This window comes from Tiliqua scincoides, chromosome 7, assembly GCF_035046505.1.
Source record: "Tiliqua scincoides isolate rTilSci1 chromosome 7, rTilSci1.hap2, whole genome shotgun sequence".
NCBI lineage: Eukaryota > Metazoa > Chordata > Lepidosauria > Squamata > Scincidae > Tiliqua > Tiliqua scincoides.
In genome coordinates, this window is record NC_089827.1 from 51,220,443 (window position 1) to 51,240,453 (window position 20,011).

General features: G+C 41.9%; 1 protein-coding gene across 2 annotated transcripts in view; it reads left to right on the forward strand.

Annotated features, from left to right (window-relative positions):
• Positions 1–20,011, forward strand: part of POLR3B (RNA polymerase III subunit B) — a 77,518-nt gene that overhangs the window by 31,079 nt on the left and 26,428 nt on the right. For both annotated transcript variants that reach the window (XM_066633240.1, XM_066633241.1), the window contains exons 16-23: positions 73–226; positions 4,100–4,174; positions 6,178–6,276; positions 7,114–7,241; positions 12,285–12,494; positions 15,953–16,111; positions 17,293–17,410; positions 19,355–19,497. In XM_066633240.1, the coding sequence (XP_066489337.1) occupies positions 73–226; positions 4,100–4,174; positions 6,178–6,276; positions 7,114–7,241; positions 12,285–12,494; positions 15,953–16,111; positions 17,293–17,410; positions 19,355–19,497 (1,086 nt within the window). The remainder of the gene's footprint in view (positions 1–72; positions 227–4,099; positions 4,175–6,177; positions 6,277–7,113; positions 7,242–12,284; positions 12,495–15,952; positions 16,112–17,292; positions 17,411–19,354; positions 19,498–20,011) is intronic.

A 20,011-nucleotide genomic window follows, 5' to 3' on the forward strand; every position in this document is an offset into this window, starting at 1 on the left:
CCCATCAGTGCGCAAGGTGATACTGCTGTACAAAAAGATAGAAAATCATAAAATGATTACTTTCTTGAACAGGCAACATTCTTGGTGTCATTCGAGATCATCAGAAACTGGTCAACACCTTTCGGCTGATGCGTAGAGCGGGTTATATCAATGAATTTGTTTCAATTTCCACCAATCTTGGAGACAGATGTGTCTATATTTCCTCTGATGGAGGAAGGTTGTGCAGGTAAGCGTCTTTCTGGGCTAATCCATCAGCACCTTCTTTTTTTCCAAACACAGCCTCATGTTTGTTCATTCACAAGTTTTACTCTGCTACAAAGTGACTGCCAAAAAGCATGCAATTCAGCACAAAGGTCACCTTTTTCAGCTACTAGAAGTAAATGCCAATATCACTGACTTTGGATGACCAGCAAGTTCAACCAGTTTGTCAGTTTTCCTGTGATTGTCTTCATCATGTGTTGTTGTTCCTTCAATCCTGTTGCAACTGAGCTATCTCCTCAAAATTTTAAGTACTAATTAACCATTAATACTAATTAATGCCCAAGTATAGTGTAATTGTTTACTGCACTCTTCAAAAGTATATTGTACAAATAGCAACAACCTTTATGTTTTGATCATGTATGCCAGTGTTTCTCAAACTGTGGATCAGGACCCACTAGATGGGTTGTGAGCTAATTTCAGGTGGGTCCCCATTCATTTCAATATTTTTTAATATATTAGACTTGATGCTACCATGGTATTTGACTGCATTTGGGGAAATGTTATGGACCTGTACTTTTAACAAGCTACTATATATATATATATATATATATATATATATATATATATATATATATATATATATATATATATATATATATATACCGTATTTTTCGCTCCATAAGACGCACCTGACCATAAGACGCACCTAGTTTTTAGAAGAGAAAAACAAGGAAAAAAATATTCTGAACCAAATAGTGTAATAAAATATTTAATAAACTATAACAGAATAACATTTGAACCATGTAAAGTGAACAGCAGTCAACAGTGGCATTAAGAACCATTATCACTGTCATTAACAAATGGAGAGACTTAAAGGTTTGAGCACTCTAGTTTTCTGGAAACACCAAGAACTCATCATCGCTAGAGTCAGAATTTATGAAGCTCACAAAAGTAGGTGCACACAAATAGGGGATCACATTATCTTTCTACTACAATGATGTTCTGCCAAATTCCAATCCACTGGGCCTCGTGCCCGCTTAAGGCTGATCAGTCCCCCTTGTGCAATTCACCAGCGCAGCAAGCAAAAATGAGTCCAGTTCCAGTCCACAGATGCCAAGTAAATCAGTCCCATCATTCAGAGTTACCAAATCAGAGTCCAGAGCCAATAAGCCAAATTACAGTCCAAGGTCAGGTTCCAGGTAGGTCAGTTAAATCCATCAGGGTATCCAAGTCCAGTCACAATCCACAGTCAGATTCCAAATTCAATAAACCCAGTCAGTCTCCTCCCCTACCTCCAACCTGCACTTCTTCAAAACCCACAAACCCTTTCTGCCTCTGGTACTCCTTATATCCCTGAGGGCCCTATTGCCTTCCAGTGGCTGCAGCTGTGCAGCACTCTCTGCTGGATGCCCAGGCCTTACCCTTAAAGGGGCCACTGCTGACACCACATCTACCTCCTCACCAGATCTTCCTGGATTCCAATATAAGGGGGGGGGAGCAGATCTCTATACAGACCAGTGCAAAAACAGGGGAAAGGTGTGGGGGAGGTAAGATCTTTGTATAGGCATCACAGCAAGACCAGTGCAGAACCCCTTGCACACAGAACCAACAGATAGAAGGGGGGGGGTGCAGATCTCCATACATAGCAGTGCAAAAGCAGGGGAAAAGCGTGGGGCAGGTAAGATCTCTGTATAGGCATGACAGCAAGACCATTGCAAAACCCCTTGCACACAGAACCAACAGATGGAAGTGGAGGGGGGCCAGCAGATCTCCATACATAGCAGTGCAAAAGCAGGGGAAAAGTGTGGGGCAGGTAAGATCTCTGTATAGGCATCACAGCAAGACCATTGCAAAACCCTTTGCACACAGAACCAACAGATGGAAGTGGGGGGGGTGCAGATCTCCATACATACCAGTGCAAAAGCAGGGGAAAGGTAAGTCAGCCCCAGTAGAGCCAATGGGGCTCACTCCCAGGGATGAGTGGACGGGAGAAAAGCCTGCCAGCGCCTCCTCTCCCAGGGAGGAGCCTGTCTCAATCCCTGGGCTCCCTGGACTCACTCCCTAGGCTCGCTCCCTGGGCTCACAAGCCTGCCAGGGGCTCTCTCCTAGGGATGCGTGGACAGGAGAGAAGCCCGCGATTAACTCATTTCGCCTGGAGATGGACTGGTAGCTCGAGGATCGACATAATGAGCACCCCTGCCTGCCATCCCACCCACGCTTTCCTGGGAGTGAGCCCCAGTGACTCTAAGACTTACTTCTGAGTAGACACGCGGGCTTGCTCAGCAAGACTGCCACCCCACCCACGCTTTCCTGGGAAGCGGAGCCGGGCAGGGGGCGGGGCCAGGGGCGGAGTTTTTTTTTTTTTTTCAGTATTCGCTCCATAAGACGCACACACTTTTTCCCCCACTTTTTGGGGGGGAGAAAGTGCGTCTTATAGAGCGAAAAATACGGTATATATATATATATATATATATATATTAACAATGATAGCAAATGGGATAGTAAATGGAACCTGGGTGAAATGGGTAGGATTGCAACCCAGGATTGTTAAAAATGTTCCTGCTTGATGATGTCCCTTCTGGTCATGACATCACTTTTGATGGGTCCTGACAGATTCTCATTCTAAAAGTGTGTCCTGGTGCTAAATGTGTGCGAGCCACTGATGTATGTCATTCTTTGTACCTGTGTTTCTCAGTGGTGGTGGTGGAGGAGAAAGCTTTTGAGTTCAGGTTGCTTCTTGAATGCATGGAGTGCATTGGATAACTAACCATTTTTATTCTTAACTTCTGCATGGAGCTGAGGTGAGCTTAACTGAATGGTCAACATGTACAGCACTGACTACATTTATACATTCCCTTCCTTGTATTCTCAAAGTGCTGTTTTCAGCTAGCCTATCCGCAACTGCATTACAAATGGTTGTACTAGTTGTGTTGGTGCACATGTCTTCTGCATGGGATAATAAATGTGATTCGGGTTATCATTTGAAACATCTACATGCTAAATAAATGACTTTATGACCATCTGCAAGCTTAAATAATGGTACATAATTAAGCAAGATAGCTGCACTTAATTTTTTTAGGGCGTGATCCTGACCCCTTATGTCAGTGCTTTCCAGCACTGGCATATTGGTACCAATGGAACATGTGCTGAATCCTGCAGTTGGATGTCACTCACAGAGGCCTCCTCAAAGTAAGGGAATATTTGTTCCCTTACCCTGGAGCTTCATTGCTCTTATGTCAATGCTGAAAAGCACTGACATAAGGGGTTAGGATTGCACCCTTAGTATAGTTAATCAACCAAAGCTTTAAAAGCTGAAATTAGAATTTGCCCCTAGTTTATTAAGGTTCCTGACAAAAGCAAAAATTCTGAGACCTCCAATATGCAGAACTCTGCAGGGCCCCTCTCCTTTTGGTGCCAGCTTTGTTTCTGAAACAGATCCAAGTTGCTTGTCTTTCAGGAGTGTATTTGAAGCCAACAGGTGGTGCTTCTGTATCTGCGGGGGAACTGTTCCTGCATGCCCCACAGATACTGAAAACTACAGATAATGAAATCCCATGGACTCCTCACTGAGTCAGATCCGCAGATACAAAATCCATGGATAAACAGGCTCCACTTATATAAGCTCTTCCACTTTCTCTTCTTCCAAAAGACACCTCCATTCAAATTTGCAGCATTTAAATTTGTTGTTAAAAACAACAGGCAATTAATGTTATAAATGGTTTTAAATCATTTAAAAAGATTACTGCTAATTATTCTAAATCATGGTTTCCTGAAAAGCACTTTGCACATGTCCAGGGTGCCTCCCCCACCACGTTATTCCAAATATAAATATTTTGCATTTAGGTTGTAAATATATTTCCTACAAAATGGTTAACGCTATTCTTTTCTCTTAATCTAGGCCCTACATTATTGTAAAAAAGCAAAAACCTGCAGTCACGGACAAACACATGGAAGAACTTGCTCAAGGTTATAGGTGAGCAACCCAACAGGCTTTATCACACTGTCTATTTCTCCAAATACAGCTGTGCAAGTATTAAGGTAAACAGTATGAAGTATTTCAGTCATCGTTAAAACTAAGATCCATCTATACCATTCATGTACATGCCAGAGCAGAAAACAAAATGTTGTTAAGGAACGGTTTTCCTGGGACCAGCATCTTGGGACCAGACTTGGGAATGACAGCTGTATTATGTATTAATATCTGATGTGCAGGTACTATGTATGCAAAAAAAAAATGGTGTGTTGATGAAAAGGGCCCTATTCTCCATGACACACAGAATGGAGTCAGCAACTTAAGTAAAGCAAACAAAACTACATTCCCTTCCAGGACAGTTTTTTTTAGTACTGATAACAAAAAATGAAAATCATACAATTATCTAAATGGCTTTTCCACTCATGAGGAGTGAAGGGTTTCTGGAGTAGAAAATCTAACTGGATGAAGGAAGCTGGGAATAATTGCAGCAGAGACCTCCCAACTCTGAACGCTGCAATGGATCTAGACCTTGGCTTGGCTCCGATAGCATGCTTTGGCATGCCTACTGGAATCTTTGACTTCATCCTTTTGAGTGACAGATGCTTGTGCCCTATCAAACTGTTTTTCAAACTCTCAAACTGAGTAAAGCCTGTGGCATGACCATCTGTCCCTCAAAAGGAAGGTCAGATACTTCACTAGGCATTCCCAATAACATCTTTGGATCTGCTGCCTGTCTCCTGCTGAATTTGGTGTAGAGTTTCTGCTGGCTACAGCTGGGGCTAAGAACCATTTGGTACATAACATGGCAGCAAATTGATTCACTATTCCATGTACCTGTAATGATGCACAGTTTTGGACAAACTACCCCTCCTGTGCAATTACAGAAATTAACCAGGAGGGAAGCAGAGGAGATAGAAGGTGCACACCATGTGAGCACACATAACTAAAACTGTGTGGAGTGTTCTGGTGCTAAGAATAGTGTCCAAATGAGGCCACTACCTTTGTAAGGTGCAGGTGGAAAATTTTCTGTATATGTCTAAAAATGTGGTGCATGAGGTGTCCTTTAGTGACCAGATGGCATTCTGCTATGTTGCTAGAATGCTCCACATGTTGCATAGCACAGTTGCTCTGCAATAGAGCGGGGAGATGTGAAGGTGGAAAACGCTCCTGAGATTAATAGTTGTAGAAGAATTTTGAGCTTGTCCTATTGAGGAGAGGAAAATGGCACCTCCCAGAATTCCCTCTCCAGAGCCACTGTTAAAAGATTCAAGGTCCATTTTCTTCTCTAACACCTTATAGCAGAGCTGTCCAGACCCCATCCCTTGGGCCAGATCCATTGCCCTGCCTTTTCCCTCCCCACATGAATGGCACTTAATTCTGCGGGGGAACCATCCTGTACCCCTGCCAATCTCCCCCAAACCAAGCTCCAGCCTGCTGTTTCCAGGTTCCATCTCCTCAGCAGCCATTTTTCTGGGCAGGCATGGCAGGCTGGAGCTCCGTTTGGGGGAGATTGGCAGCAGAGAAGGACAGCTCCCTGGCTGAATGGTAAGCACTGGTCATACCAGGGCCACATTTCCCATGGTGCAGCTGTCTCCAGTTTGGAGATCACTGCCTTGCAGTAATAATGCATTCTTGCCAGAGTCTGATGAATCTCTGCTATCAGCTTATGCCATTGTGTGATTGATGTGGAATACACATAGTCCACATGTCTTAAATTTTGAGAAGTGTCAACTGACCTGCTTTTAAAAGTCTCATCATTTGTTAGCCTGTGCTTTTGCACAACTTGCCTATGGCAGCCACATAAAAAGAATTCTAAAGAAACTATATGTATAGGAGTCATCAAAATCAAAAGCAGCACAGGAGATAGGTTTCAGAAAGATTTGTTCATTTGAGTCTTGGGACAGTTCTGTCTTCAGCCAAACTGGTTGTTACCTTTTGTACATACCTTTAATGCATTATATGAGCAATAAATTGTTTTTCCAATACTAATATTCTCCCTTCAGGAATTTTGAAGACTTTTTACATGAAAGCCTTGTTGAATATTTGGATGTGAATGAGGAAAATGATTGCAACATTGCACTGTATGAACATACCACCAGCAAGTAAGTGTTCTGTAGCATGAAGTCTGACTTGGGGCACAGTCCTAACCCCCTATGTTATTGCTTTACAGCACTGGCATAGCAGTGCCAATGGAACATGTGCTGCATCCTGCAGTTGGGTGTCACTCCTCAAAGTAAGGGAATGTTTGTTTCCTTATCTCAGAGCTGCATTGCCCTTATTTCAGTGCTGGAAAGCACTGACATAAGGTGTTAGGATTGCGCCCTTGTACTGTTGGTATTGATAAAGGAAGAACTGTTTCCTGTTGGGAGCGGAAGAGTAAGAAAATGGGGAATTATGTCTGCATAGATACATATATCCCTTTATAGCACTGGGACACTAATAAATAATTTTTTGTCTTCAGTTGCATTAAAAACAGTCTTCATAGATCTTTTATGCCTTTTCCTAATGGAGTTTTAGAACTCCAGATGGACATGAAGCCTCTCACAAGGTCTCGAACAAGTGTACTTTCCCATTTGTTTCATCAGGGAAGTTGACACATTCCTTTGCCTGCTCCCACCGCTGAAATAAATGAAGAAACCCTGGTGAATGGATGTTGGATAGTTTTGTATGCATTGGAACTCTCAACCTGTTAGGCATCACTAGGTCAATGAAGATATCAAATTACTGGCATGGAGAATCTAATAAATAAACTTTATGTATTATTTATAATGTCTTTGAGGTGTTTTTTCTTGCACTATTGGCCTGTGTGACTCTTTCATTATCTCCTTTATTTGTGAAAACCATGGAATAAATGTTTGGTACTTCTGGTTTGTAAACATGTGCCTTGTGAGGATTGGCAAATCTGTCGAAGTAGTAGTAATCTTTTTTTTTCTTTAAAGAGAGACAACACACCTGGAAATTGAACCTTTCACTCTTCTTGGCGTTTGTGCTGGTCTGATTCCATACCCGCACCATAACCAGTCCCCAAGAAACACTTATCAGTGTGCGATGGGGAAGCAAGCCATGGGTAAGACTTCTGTGCTTCAGATCTCTGTGGTTGTCTTAACATGAGTATGATGCAATGTGATAGAAGCTTATTTTCCTTCTTAGAATGTAACATTTGGTTTGGGTGATGTATGCAACTGTGACCTGACAACTTTTAAAATGTGATGATACTAAAAGCAGCCTCACTTGTGTGACAATCACTGCTTTTTCTGTATGATTAGAGACTTGCAGTGAATATTGGTATGTCATCTTAACTGTAATATTGAGTGGTCACTCTATTTTAAAAAAAATATAATCTTTTAAAAAGATTTTACACAACAACTGAAGGGAAATATTGAGAAGAGATTCCCTGTGAATACCTAGTATGCTCTCTCTCTCTCTCTCTCTCTCTCTCTCTCTGTCTCTTTTAGTATTAATTTCCAGTTTGATTGACAACAAGATTTCTTGGTATAGAAATACAATTATAGTGCCTTTCCCCATGCTAGGAAATCTGGAAATTCTGAAACTAATAATGATTAGCAGTTTCTTAATGGAGCATTATATAACGTTAAGGCTGCAATTCTGAGCATACTTACTAGGCAGTAAGTTCAGATGAGGCTCAGTTGGTCTTTCTCCTGAGTAAATTTGCCTGGTATCAAGTTGCAGGTGCTTATGATCAGAAGCAGTTGTATGATATGCTAAAGGTTAACTACAAGCCCCAGCCTGGGTAATAATTTGTGTGGTGTCATCTTTTGTTCTAATTGACTAAACTTCCAATATGTGCTTTTTACTAATGCACCTAAATTAGTGACCAGGGTTCCCAACACAATCTAAATTTCAATGAAAAAGCACAGTAGCTCATAGTGGTGTGTACTGTGCACTCTATAAATCAACATATGAATAAGTTGTGACACCCTGCAAAAGACCTTTTGTCTCAATCCGGCAGTGTTTCTCCCCCCTCTAAATGGGCATGGGAACGCCACGTGTGCAAAATGCCCGTTTCCCTGTCCTGCACACAGGGATCTGTTCCTTCCCTTGAAATGAATAAAGCAGTCCATGTGTTCATTCCGTACATGTCTGTCTTTAGATCAGGTGTGTCTGTATGTTTTCATTAAGTTGCTTAAATATGAATACCCAGGTCTTCAAGAAGTTAAGCTATCCCTTCTTGAGGTGATTAATTTGTATTGTATAGCTTTTTTAATTTTGGTGTTTTTAAAAAAGAATTATTGTTGGCTCTTTTATTCACATTCTCCAAGTATTTTATAATTCGGTGTTCCTGAGTGTGAGGGACCACAATCCATCAGTAATTTTCACAGTTTCAGTTGCAGCAAATACCAGGGGTTGTGTTCCTACTGTCTCCCATTCATTTCTATGAGATTGCTCAGGGAATGTTGCCAGTGAATTGTATTTTAAATATTAAACAATGACTCAGACTGTTGTTTGGGTGTCATTGGTAGAAATCTTGTGACCATAAAAGATAGCTGCCTCTCCCGTGTCTGCATCCTGAATGCATTCTAACATTGAATAGTGTTCTTTCTCAGTTTTATTTTCTGGCAGAATTTTTGGTTGTTGTTAAACTCCTGTGAAGTGCACTTCGTTGCCTTTTAGTGCAGGGCAAATATATTTGAAAAGTAAATAAAATATTTCCCTGTTATTTTAATCATGTCCTCTTTCTCCAGCATCTTTTTGCAGGGGACTTTATTTTAGGACTATTAGCCTCAGAAGGGCTGGTTAGTTACCACACACAGTGAAGCAGGATCAGTGTGTACAGAAAGCCAATTCAGTATCTGTAGAGTTCTTTTGTAGTTTTCTGTGTGAAGGTCTTTTTTTCTCGTTTTGTTTTCAGTGTCATTTGCAATTCATTGTCTGTGTTTTCTGAGGTTGGTGTATTCAGCTGCTTTGACCCCGGGTCTTGCACATTTAGCTCCTTGGATACAATCCTCTGACGTTACTGCTGACGCTGGGAACACAAAAGCCACTGAATATCTTTAAGAATTATTTTTTTTAAAAGCTTCGTTTCTGTGTGCTATTACAAAGGCACCTGACTCTGAAGAATAAGCAGAGAGATAAAAGTGCATTTTAAAAGTTGCCATATCACAATAGCCTTCTTTTTAACTTTGTTAAAAACCATATTGGATTTCCAGTTGTGTGCTGACGTTTTATGAAAAATGGCTGAACTTTTCTTTAAGGAGAGCTTTTGTATTTTCTATTAGTAGCAGGAAAGTCCATATACTTTTGATTTGCTACTGATTACTCTAGGAATATTTGTGTCGCATAAATTTTGCACAAGCCCATATGAATTGGCTACCACTGAATTTGCCTGCCTGGTGACTCATTGCATCAAATATAACTTGCTTTGCCCTTAACCCCCCCCAGCCCTCCCTATAGTTGTCTTTGCCCACCCCCTGCTGCCACTAACTGTCTTTGCATTGTCCTGTGGGAGATCCATGTTCAAGTCCATTTAGTCACTTCCTGGGCTGTCAAGAGCTTGGGATTATTGAGACAGCATTTTAGCTCCCTACTGAGAAAAAAGGACCCGTTACTCAGCGTTGCCTCATTCTGATCATTTAAATACCTGCACTTCCTTAGAAATGCCAACTGTGGGCTTTGCGATAAGAGTGGGGGAAATGGCTGGATCTTTCAGCAGGGAGGAGCTCCTAGTGTATCAAAATGCCGGTTACTTTTTGGAACATGTACAAATGGGATTCTTGTAGTAAACAAAAAATGGTTTTAGGTAATAGATGCATATTGTGATTGCGGGGTTTGTTCAGTATTGTTAGACTCTTAATATTCTGCTCTTCCTTCAATAAACTGAGTATAGCTTATATGAAGTTCCCAGATGGTCTACCCATCAGGCCCCAGATCAGACTGAAAAATCTTACTGGGCTTTAACAATGTAGTAGCATCATGTGCCCCTTGGACCCAGGGTCTGAACCCAGACCCTGTCTGCCTTTAAATATAAACTCATACACTGGCATCTGAAGTGTTTCTTGGGTAGCATCTGTGTGAGCAGCACAGCTTTTTATAAGCTGCTCTGATGTGGAGGGGGGAATCCGCTAATGCTATGTGTAGTGTTGTAGTTGGATTCGCAGCTGCTCCTGGATAACCTGGAGACACCTGGGGCCAGGGGGGAGGGGCATTTGCTCTGCTTCGGCTTGTACTCCTGCTGTGGCTGTACCTGGATTGTTCAGACCTGACCACAGTGATCTATGCCATGGTGACACTGAGGTTACGCTATTTGAACATACTGCTTTTTGTTGGACTACTGCTCTAGCAGCTGCACAGGTTTGCTTCCAGGCCAGAGCAGCTATACATGAAAACATTAGCAGCAAAGAATAATCAGAAGCCAGATAAAAATAAAAAATTGAGCACCTAAAAAGCCTGGGATGCCACAACTGAAAGGCCTTTGTCTTGAATCATCACCTGCCTCATCTCCAAAGGTGTAAAGGGAGCCCTGAAAGAAGGGCACCTGAAGAATAACAGGTTCATGTATACACAGTATTGTCCTTAAGGTACCTTGTTTACAAAGCATTTAGATCTTTAAAGTTTCATTTTAGTATAGGTGCTAAAAATGTGTAACACACGCACACTGGGTTGTATTCGCAGAAACACAGTCCTAATGTAGCTCCATTGAGACATACCAGTGAGTTATTATTATTATTATACTTTATTTTTACCCCGCCTTTCTCCCCGAAGGGACTCAAGGCAGCTGTCTCAAGGAGTTAATGTTAGTCATTGACAAATTTGAGTCCCTTTTAAATTAAATGGAACTTCGTCTTTACTGACTTTTCTTGGATACAACTTACTGTCAATAACTTATGCCCTTATCCTATCCACCACCAGCCTCCAGGACGTATTCTGAGGCCCATCATACATGGGGTCAGCACTCTCTGAGGAGAGTCAAATTCACAAGTACCAATCCCGTGAATGACAAGGGCCAACTGTATATTTAAAAATATAATGCAAACACCTTTGTTTGTTTGTTTCTTTCCTGCCTTTCCCATGCCAAAGAAAATGCCCAAGACTGCTTACAAAGCTCCACAATAAAGTACAAAGTATCATACTTTGTAGTATTAAATGATCAAAGTATCAAAGTATCATCATACTTAATTAAGTGTGTGGGCCACGGGTTCTGTGTCGAAGTACTCTTGTGGCCCACTTGGTATGAAAAGTTGGACCTCCCTGGCTTAAATGAAGGACTTTACTGAGCTAATTGCAACCTACCTCTACTGCAGGGGTACCCAAACCCGAGCCCAGGGGCCATTTGCAGCCCTCAGGGACCCCCAATCTGACCCGCAGGGAGCCTCCAGTCTCCAGTGAGCCTCTGGCCCTCCGGAGACTTGCTGGAGCCTGTGCTGGCCCAGTGTGACTGCTCTCAGCGTGACAGTGACTGTTTGACCTCTTGCGTGAGCAGCAGGTCAAGGGCTCCCTCCACTGCTTGCTGTTTCATGTCTATGATGCAGCAGTGGCAGCGAATGAAAAGCCAACCTTGCTTGGCGCAAGGCCTTTTATAGAGCTTGAGCTATTGCAAGACCTTCATTCATTCATGTAAGTTCCATCTCTGATATACTCATTTGTGTAAATTTATTCAATTTTTAAATGTAAATTCCTTTTTTTTTTCCCCCTGGTCCCTGACACAGTGTCAGAGAGATGATGTGACCCTCCTGCCAAAAAGTTTGGGCACCCCTGCTCTATAGCAACTGATCATGACCATTCTTGGGATAAATGTTGTTCATCATAGGATGTGGGCTGAGACTCTCAGAGATAACAGCTGTGCTGTCCAATATTTCCCCACTAAAATTTGAGTTTCCTGTTTAATTTTTAAAGAAAGCGTTGTATATCTGGAGAATTTGATTAGTCAGGCTGAAAGGAATGCTGAGATCAACTTGGGTTAACTTAGACTACTTCAAAGGTAGACAGGAGTGTTCTATAATGGGAGGGGAAGAGGGGGGCAGTTTTTATATGAAAATCTAAATCAATAGTACTGCTACTTTTCTGTACCAAATGATTTTGCTACATCTGCATATAGCACTAATATTTAAAAAACTGATATTGGACAATCTTTTTTCTGTTTTTTTAATTGCAGGTACCATTGGATACAATCAGCGGAACAGAATTGATACTCTTATGTACCTGTTAGCATATCCACAGAGACCAATGGTTAAGACAAAAACCATAGAACTAATCGATTTTGAAAAACTACCTGCTGGACAGAATGCTACTGTTGCTGTGATGAGTTACAGTGGTTATGATATTGAAGATGCTCTCGTCTTAAACAAGGCTTCTTTAGACAGAGGTATGATGCCCTGATCATGTTCTGCCATTGTCAGGAGGGAGGGACAGCCCCATTTCTTATTTGCTCAATTCAGACATTATGTTGTGGTTAAGGAAACTCCACAATGGTTTAGTGTAATCTCTGAACTGAAGAATAAAACATGTAAAGCAGCCAGCAAACCAGATTCAGAAACCATGGTTTAAAGTAGGCTTGCAAATGGTAGTTTGGCTCATACTATGGGTTTGGTGTGATGGAACTGACAAATTATAGTTATGGCCACTTTAGAGGACCAGTGCACTACAAAAATGAGAGTGTTGAGCTGCCAAAAAATGAAAGGAGACAGATTGCTTTAAATCATGGTTTGTATGTTGAAAGTTCAAACAGTGATTTGGATTCAAAGCTATAGTTGATCCAAACCATGGTTTGCTGGGATGTCTGAACTTGAGCCACTGGAACATAACTTTTTTCCCAAGGATTTAATGAACAAATATGAATTAAGGAAAATTTTTGCCTGAATACAAAATGTGTTTTTAACAGAGGTTAAAATAGTTAAAGGCAAAATGGTTAAATGTGCTATTGCACATTCTGCATATTGCAAAAAATGCTTCTTAGAAGAAGGTTCAAATTTGCTTTGAGAGAAAAATAAATAGGGATATGGCCCAGTCAGAAGACTTACTTAAGCATATGTTTAACCCTCCTTTTAAAAGTGACAGGGCTTAAAGGTATTTATGTTTGGGCTGGATTTTGCCCCAACTCCTCCTGTTTTTCTATAATACTAGTATTATCAATATACTAATGATATTACAGCAAACAAAATGGACAAAAAAGCCAGTAGAACCACTTAGGGCCCAATCCTATAAGCCTTACTGCCCTCAGTATGTGTGTACCGCTGGCTCTGGGTGTCGCAGACATGCTGTATAGTACATTTGTAGCACCTGGGGAGCAAGGAGCACCGGCGCTGGGCCTTGGCACCAGGAGAACCTGCTGTGGGAGCAGCCAGTGGTTTCTCTGCCAGCCAGCGGAGTGACTTTTCAGGGCATGGGGAGGGTGAGGGGAAGGTGGAACTGGGAGGGGAGGGTTGGGCCCACAAGGAGGGTAGAGCTTCTGCTCCCGTATCCAATTACTCCCTCCCTGCCCAGAAAGCCCAACAAGGGGCTTCTTGGTTCTGCACCTGCTCAATAACGGGCGCAGATCCACGGAGACCCATTTCAGCCAGCTGTATTCTACCCAGGGTAAGGGAGCAAGCAGCTGCCTTGACACCCATAGGATACAGCAGTGGCCATTTCAGCACCACTATTCCTCTGGGTGCCAGATTGGGGTGTTAGTCTGTATAGTTAATCATAAATCATATTATTGAAGGACGTGTGGCATTGTGACTACTGATTTTTAGAAGCCAGCATTCTCAAAAGCAAACAGAGTTAACATCTAACCCAAAGGCATATGAAATGTTGTTGTGGGTGGGAGGACACACAATTTATGATTATCAAAGGGCGATTATCCTTATAGTCTCTTGAGTCATGGTTGTGTGGATGATACATTTTGCATTGTGTACTATTGATCATATTGAAAATGCCAGTTTCTCCAAGGCATCCTTAATATTGCAATGTGTCTGCGTTTTAGTCTTAATATAGCAAAAAAAAGAAGAAGAAATGTTAGCTTGAAGTAATACACTTTCCCCTTCCTTAACACCCCTCCTGCTAGTTGCCAGGCAGCAATACTAGTATTCCTAGACATGCATCTTTGGCATTAATGTCTGCACCCTTAATTTATTCTTTTTTTTCTAAAACAATAGCAGACATGATTTAAAGCAGAACTTTTTCCTTCTGGTAGACTAGTAACATTAAGAGAAAAACCAAAGACAGGACTGAATGACTTGGTATAACTAAATGATGTAGATATACTGTGCATAACTTACAGTTACGTTTTGGTTTAAAATCTGAAGCTTTTTAAAAAGCATTGTTTTTTATTCCCCTTGTGTTTAGAGACCTAGATGTGCTTCAGAAAGATCATAAATCCATAAGGACTGTTGAAAGAAACCTTGTGTAGTTTTAGTTAGCTCTAATCTTGTGGTTTGTTTTTTTATTAGCAAAGATAAGTCAGTGTTGTCATTCCTTGTCTGATCTTTTTATAAAACCTATTCAGGAAACTACAATAAATCAACATGTCTAGTTAAACTGTTTATTTACTGGTCTTTCATTAAAATTGAGCTGCTATTATTATTAGTATTCGTATTCGTATTCGTATTAGTATTAGTATTAGTATTATCAGTATTTATATACCGCTTTTCAACAAAAGTTCACAAAGCAATTTACAGAGAGAAATCAAATAACTAATGGCTCCCTGTCCCAAAAGGGCTTACAATCTAAAAGATGCAAAACACCAGCAGACAGCCACTAGAAAAGACACTGCTGGGGTGAGGAGGGCCAGTTACTCTCCCCCTGCTAAATAAAAGAGGAGCACCCACTTGAAAAAGTACCTCTTACCCAGTTAGCAAGGGTCAATTACTAACCAATGATGCTCAGCCACTTATGCCTTAATCCTGCTGGGCCCTGTATAGACGAAATATGCATTTATCCTGAACAATCACTGAAGTTGCATCAGGAAGATAAGAGTATGATGACAAATGTCATGCTTCTACCATTGCAGCTTACTGTCTTCTATATTTCTGAAAATTTAGTTATCCGTGATCCTGTTTTTAAACCATGAGAAATTTTGTGATCTTCTTGAACTGATTATTTTACGAAGAGTAGACATGTTCAAGCACAATCTTATGCTTGTCTACTCAGGAGTAAGTCCCTTTACCTTCAATGGGCCTTTCTCCCTGTAAAGTGTGCACTGGATGGCAGCCCCAGTCTACTGTAGCAAAAGTATTGTTCTGTGGCAACTTAGAGGCTAGCAATTTTAATGTGGCAAAATGTTTTGTTGGTTAGAGCTCACCTAAGAGAACTGTCCTGTCACCTTCTAAAGCTCATACTACAGTGAAATTGGTGCCATTTGTAAGTATGCATAGGATCATAGTCTTAGGATTGCATCTGAGGTATAGTCTATCATGGCTTGACTAAATCTGGGATGAAACCCTAAGAAGAATTTCTTAATTGTGAGAGCTGCCCAGCACTAGACTAACTGGCCTCATGCAGTTGTGAATTCTCCCTTGTTGGAGGTTTTCAAGCAGAGGTCAGATGGCCACTTATCAGGGATGCTGTACGAGTTGCTTGCATTGAGCAGGAGGTTGGGACCTCCAAGCTTCCTTCCAACTCTACTGTTCTATGATTCTGATGTTCTATAATTTGCAGCCTTTCAGGTGCCACAGAATTTTCTCTTTATCAACTAAAGAGAAAACTTTGAAGTTCTACCATAACTTCTATTCATTGGTAGGTGTAGGATGCTTGAAAACTTGAATATTCATTTTAATAGTAGTTTGGCTGCCATCTTGGATAACTATAATAGTCATTTTTATTTACATCTATACTTTCTCTGAGGTTTTGGAAGATGCCTTGTATATAAGAATGCTAAGTGCACTCTGAAGCGTTACACAAACCAGACATTTGACAAAGTGATGGGACCCATGTTGGATGCGGCTACACACAAGCCAATTTGGCGCCATGAAATTTTAGATGCTGATGGCATTTGCTCTCCAGGTAAGCAATGACATTTGCATATTTTTGTTTTTGAAAACCATTAACGAATGCTCGTTTTCTGTCAGTATAACACAGAATATTCAGTGTCAACTGACAACCATAGGGTAAAGATGATGGCAAGAAAAAGGGAAGGATAAATTGTACAGGTGTGCCCCATATCCACAGGAGTTCCATTCTGGAACCCCCCGTGGTTACCTGAAAACCACGGATATATGCAGGGACGCGTATGGGGGGTCCGCACAGGGGGTGTGCGAGGGACCCTGTGGACCCAATCTGCAGATGACTGAATCTGCAGATATGGGGGTCCCAAGTACTAGGGAAGACTAATGGAGAGGACATGGCAGCATGCCATCGGTAAAATAATGTAGGATGCCAATGAAGTTGATTTATAGAATTTTTTATTTAACAACTAAAATAATCTTGGCTAAACAAATTAAACTATTTCATATATTCGTGAGTGTTCACATGCACTGCTAGAGTGCATTAAATGTGCCGTTTTACTATGAAGGCCGTGATCATTTAAGTGTGTAGTTGAGAGCTTTTGGTGACTGAAGGAGGTCAAAGCACATGATAACATGTACTGCACTGAAAGATCTTTGGTGCTGTATCCTCAGCTGAAGTTCAGATCTGTCTACAAATCAATTGGCTACTGTTGGTCGTGCTTTAAGTCCCTTATTAATACTTCTCAAAGTAACCCACCTGAAAGTCAGACATAATACGCTGTTGCCCTGCTCATAACTAATCATTTTGCCATTTGAAGGCTATTCTAATACATCATAATATGTAGATACATTTATGTCACATAAAGCATGTGCCTGGCTCTGAAAGGAGCTCAAGGTTGCTGCCAGACACCATTCTCTGGGGATAACATTTTAAGTGCAAGATGCCACAGCTGGGAAGCCTTTCTTTCCAGTCACCACCTGCCTAGCCTTGGATGGTGGGAGAAATGAAATGTGGAGGAAAGCCTCCAAGGTAATGAACATAGAAGGTCATTCAGATAGTGACGTGTTTAGGGCTCATGGTTGGCAACCAATGCAGCTGTTTTAAGCACTGGTGAATTTGCTCCCTGTATCTGGTCCCAACCTAGAAACTGAATTTTGTACTAACCAAAATACAAAAATTGTCACACAGTTAACTTCCATATCACTTGTCTGTCTGTCTGTCTTTCCATTTTATCACAGGTGAAAAAGTAGAAAACAAACAGGTACTTGTGAATAAGTCCATGCCAACTGTGACACAGACGCCTCTGGAGGGAAGCAATGTACCACAACAACCACAATATAAAGACGTGCCAGTAATGTACGTTACCCCACCTTAGGCTTAAAACCCTACGGGACAGAAGGAAGAATGGATTGGAAATGCTTAGGTCCAGAAACACAGAAAGTGGAAGCAACCAACAGGAGGCATGACGACAAGATAATTTCTTTATCTTGGTCAGGGCAAGTGTGTCTCACTTTCCTGGTTGTGCAGCGTAGACAGGGCCAGCCTTAGCGCGCTTTGGCAAATCGGGCGCCCCATTTTGGAGGGGTTATGTGCCACTTGTGCCAGTGCTCCAGCATGGAATCCATCACAACATCGCCAACTATTTCCAGGTGTCACACTTCACACGTGGCACCATTGCTGCAGTTTTAGTCATCATAGCTATTTGGTGTGTGGGTGGGGACATCCCCTGCAAAAATGCTTCACATTGGACCCAGCCACTCCTAGGGCCAGCCCTGAGTGTTGAGTCACCATTTTAGTCTGGTATAAAATGTTTCACTTCATAAAGTTCAATGCTGTGAGGAAAACCCCAGGATTCCGAATGTAGTCCATTTCCCATTAAGTGGAAGTTATATTTGACTTTAATATAAAGAGAATTGATTGCAACTTGATTCTCTTTGATAATATAAAATCACTTTGGGCCCAATCCTTCCCTTGCTGCTTGATGGTGGCAAGCCTCCTGCGACAGCCATAAAGCAGCCAGCTCTTGTCGCAAAAGGTACTCTGACGGCGCACAAGTAGCACACTCCTGGGAGCATTGGCAGGAATGCCTGCACCTTCTTGCCCCCGCCATCAGAGGATTCCCTGCTCACCGGAGCAAGTACAATGACGGGAGAAGCGGGAGGAGGTGGTGGGAGAGTGGAACAGAGTTGGGGGAGGCAGAGAGTAATAATAATAATAATACAGGTATTTATATACCACCTTTCTTGGTCATCAGATTTCTCCTCAGACTTTATTCAAGGCGGTTTACAAAGGCAGGCTGTTCTAAATCCCCGTAGGGATTTTTACGATTGAAAGGTTCTATCTTTCAAGAACCACAACATTTCAGATGGATCTTTCTGATCTGGTATCACATTCTAGCCTCCAGTTTCCTCCCACGCAAGCTGACAAGCAGCTCCTTCATCTCTCACATGGAGGGCAGCCAAGACGCTTCTTCGCTCACACCAAAGAGCAGGTGGAATAACTCGTTTCGACTTGTCAGCTGCTTCAAGGTCTCACCATCCACTGTGCCGGTGGCCTCGAACTGGCAACCTGCGGACGTTATCTTCAGGCAAACGGAGGCTCTACCCTCTAGACCAGACCTCCTGCCATGGTCTAGGAGGAGTAGACAGAGGGTGGACAGATTGGGTCCTGGGAGGGGGCGAGATCCAACCCCCTTCCCGGAGCTGCAACGCAGGGCAATGCGGACTTACAATAGACATTTAGCTATCATTGTATTGGCAACCTTCAGTCTCGAAAGACTATGTCTCGAAAGACTATGGTATAAGACATTTAGCTTATGGTAAAGACATATGGTAAAGCATATGGTAAAGACATTTAGCTATCATAGGTTCAAGTTGACCCACCTGCATCATGGAGGCTTACCTCCAGGTAAGGGAACAATTGTTCCTCCTGGACTCCCCCCTCACCATGCATCAAGGGATGGCAGGGGGGATAGTATTGGGCTGTGATTTATATTCAAGTGTCTTGGTGATGCTGTTTCTTTTTTTATTGTCTCTTAGTCAAGGGAACCAATATGTATTTTTCCCCCCACTAGTTTACAATTCCTACTTTTATTCCTAATTCCCACTGTTCTTTGGTGGTATCTTTCAGTATAATAACTTTTCTTTAAGGAGCAAAGCATAGGCTAGATACTTGACTTGCTTCAACAATGTGCATATCTTAAAGAGCAGTGCTGTTGCTCCCAAGCTGAAGTTCCACAGAAGCTACTGTGACTAAACTGGGATGTTTTTCTGTAATCTGAAATGTATTTGTCTTCATTAGGTACAAAGGTGCAACTGATTCATATATTGAAAAGGTCATGATATCTTCAAATGCAGAGGATGCATTTTTGATCAAAATATTGCTAAGGCAAACTAGACGTCCAGAAATTGGAGACAAATTTAGCAGTCGTCATGGACAAAAAGGTATGACTTATTAAATGTTTCGTAAGTTTGAATTAAACTTTGTTCTACAGGTGTGTCCCAGTAACTGCGGATCCCGTATCCACGGTTTCACTTATCCGCGGATCCTCCCCTTATCCCTTCCGCGTGGGATCCTCCCCTGCGCCATTCAGAGTTACCAGGGGAAAGGGGTGAAATTCTTGTTTAAACTAGGTTGTTACAAGGTTAGCAGCTCCCAGCAGCCTGTCTCTACTAAACAACTAGTCATAGGATAACAGGAAGCAGGAATCACTTCCTTTTAACCTCTGGTTAGTGCTTTTTTTTTTTCCTTAAAGAGCCAGACTGCTGGGAGGCAGCTTTCTCCTTCAAGGACATTTTGGGTTTGGGGGTAAATTCTTAAAGGATCTAATGGGCTCATGGGGGAGGAGCGGGAGCTGCACACACACACACCAGTGAGCCCATTAGGTTCTTTAAGCCAGCAGTTTTCAAACTCTCATGGAGAGTTTGCACCGCTGTAAGTTCTTGATGGGCCGGGGGG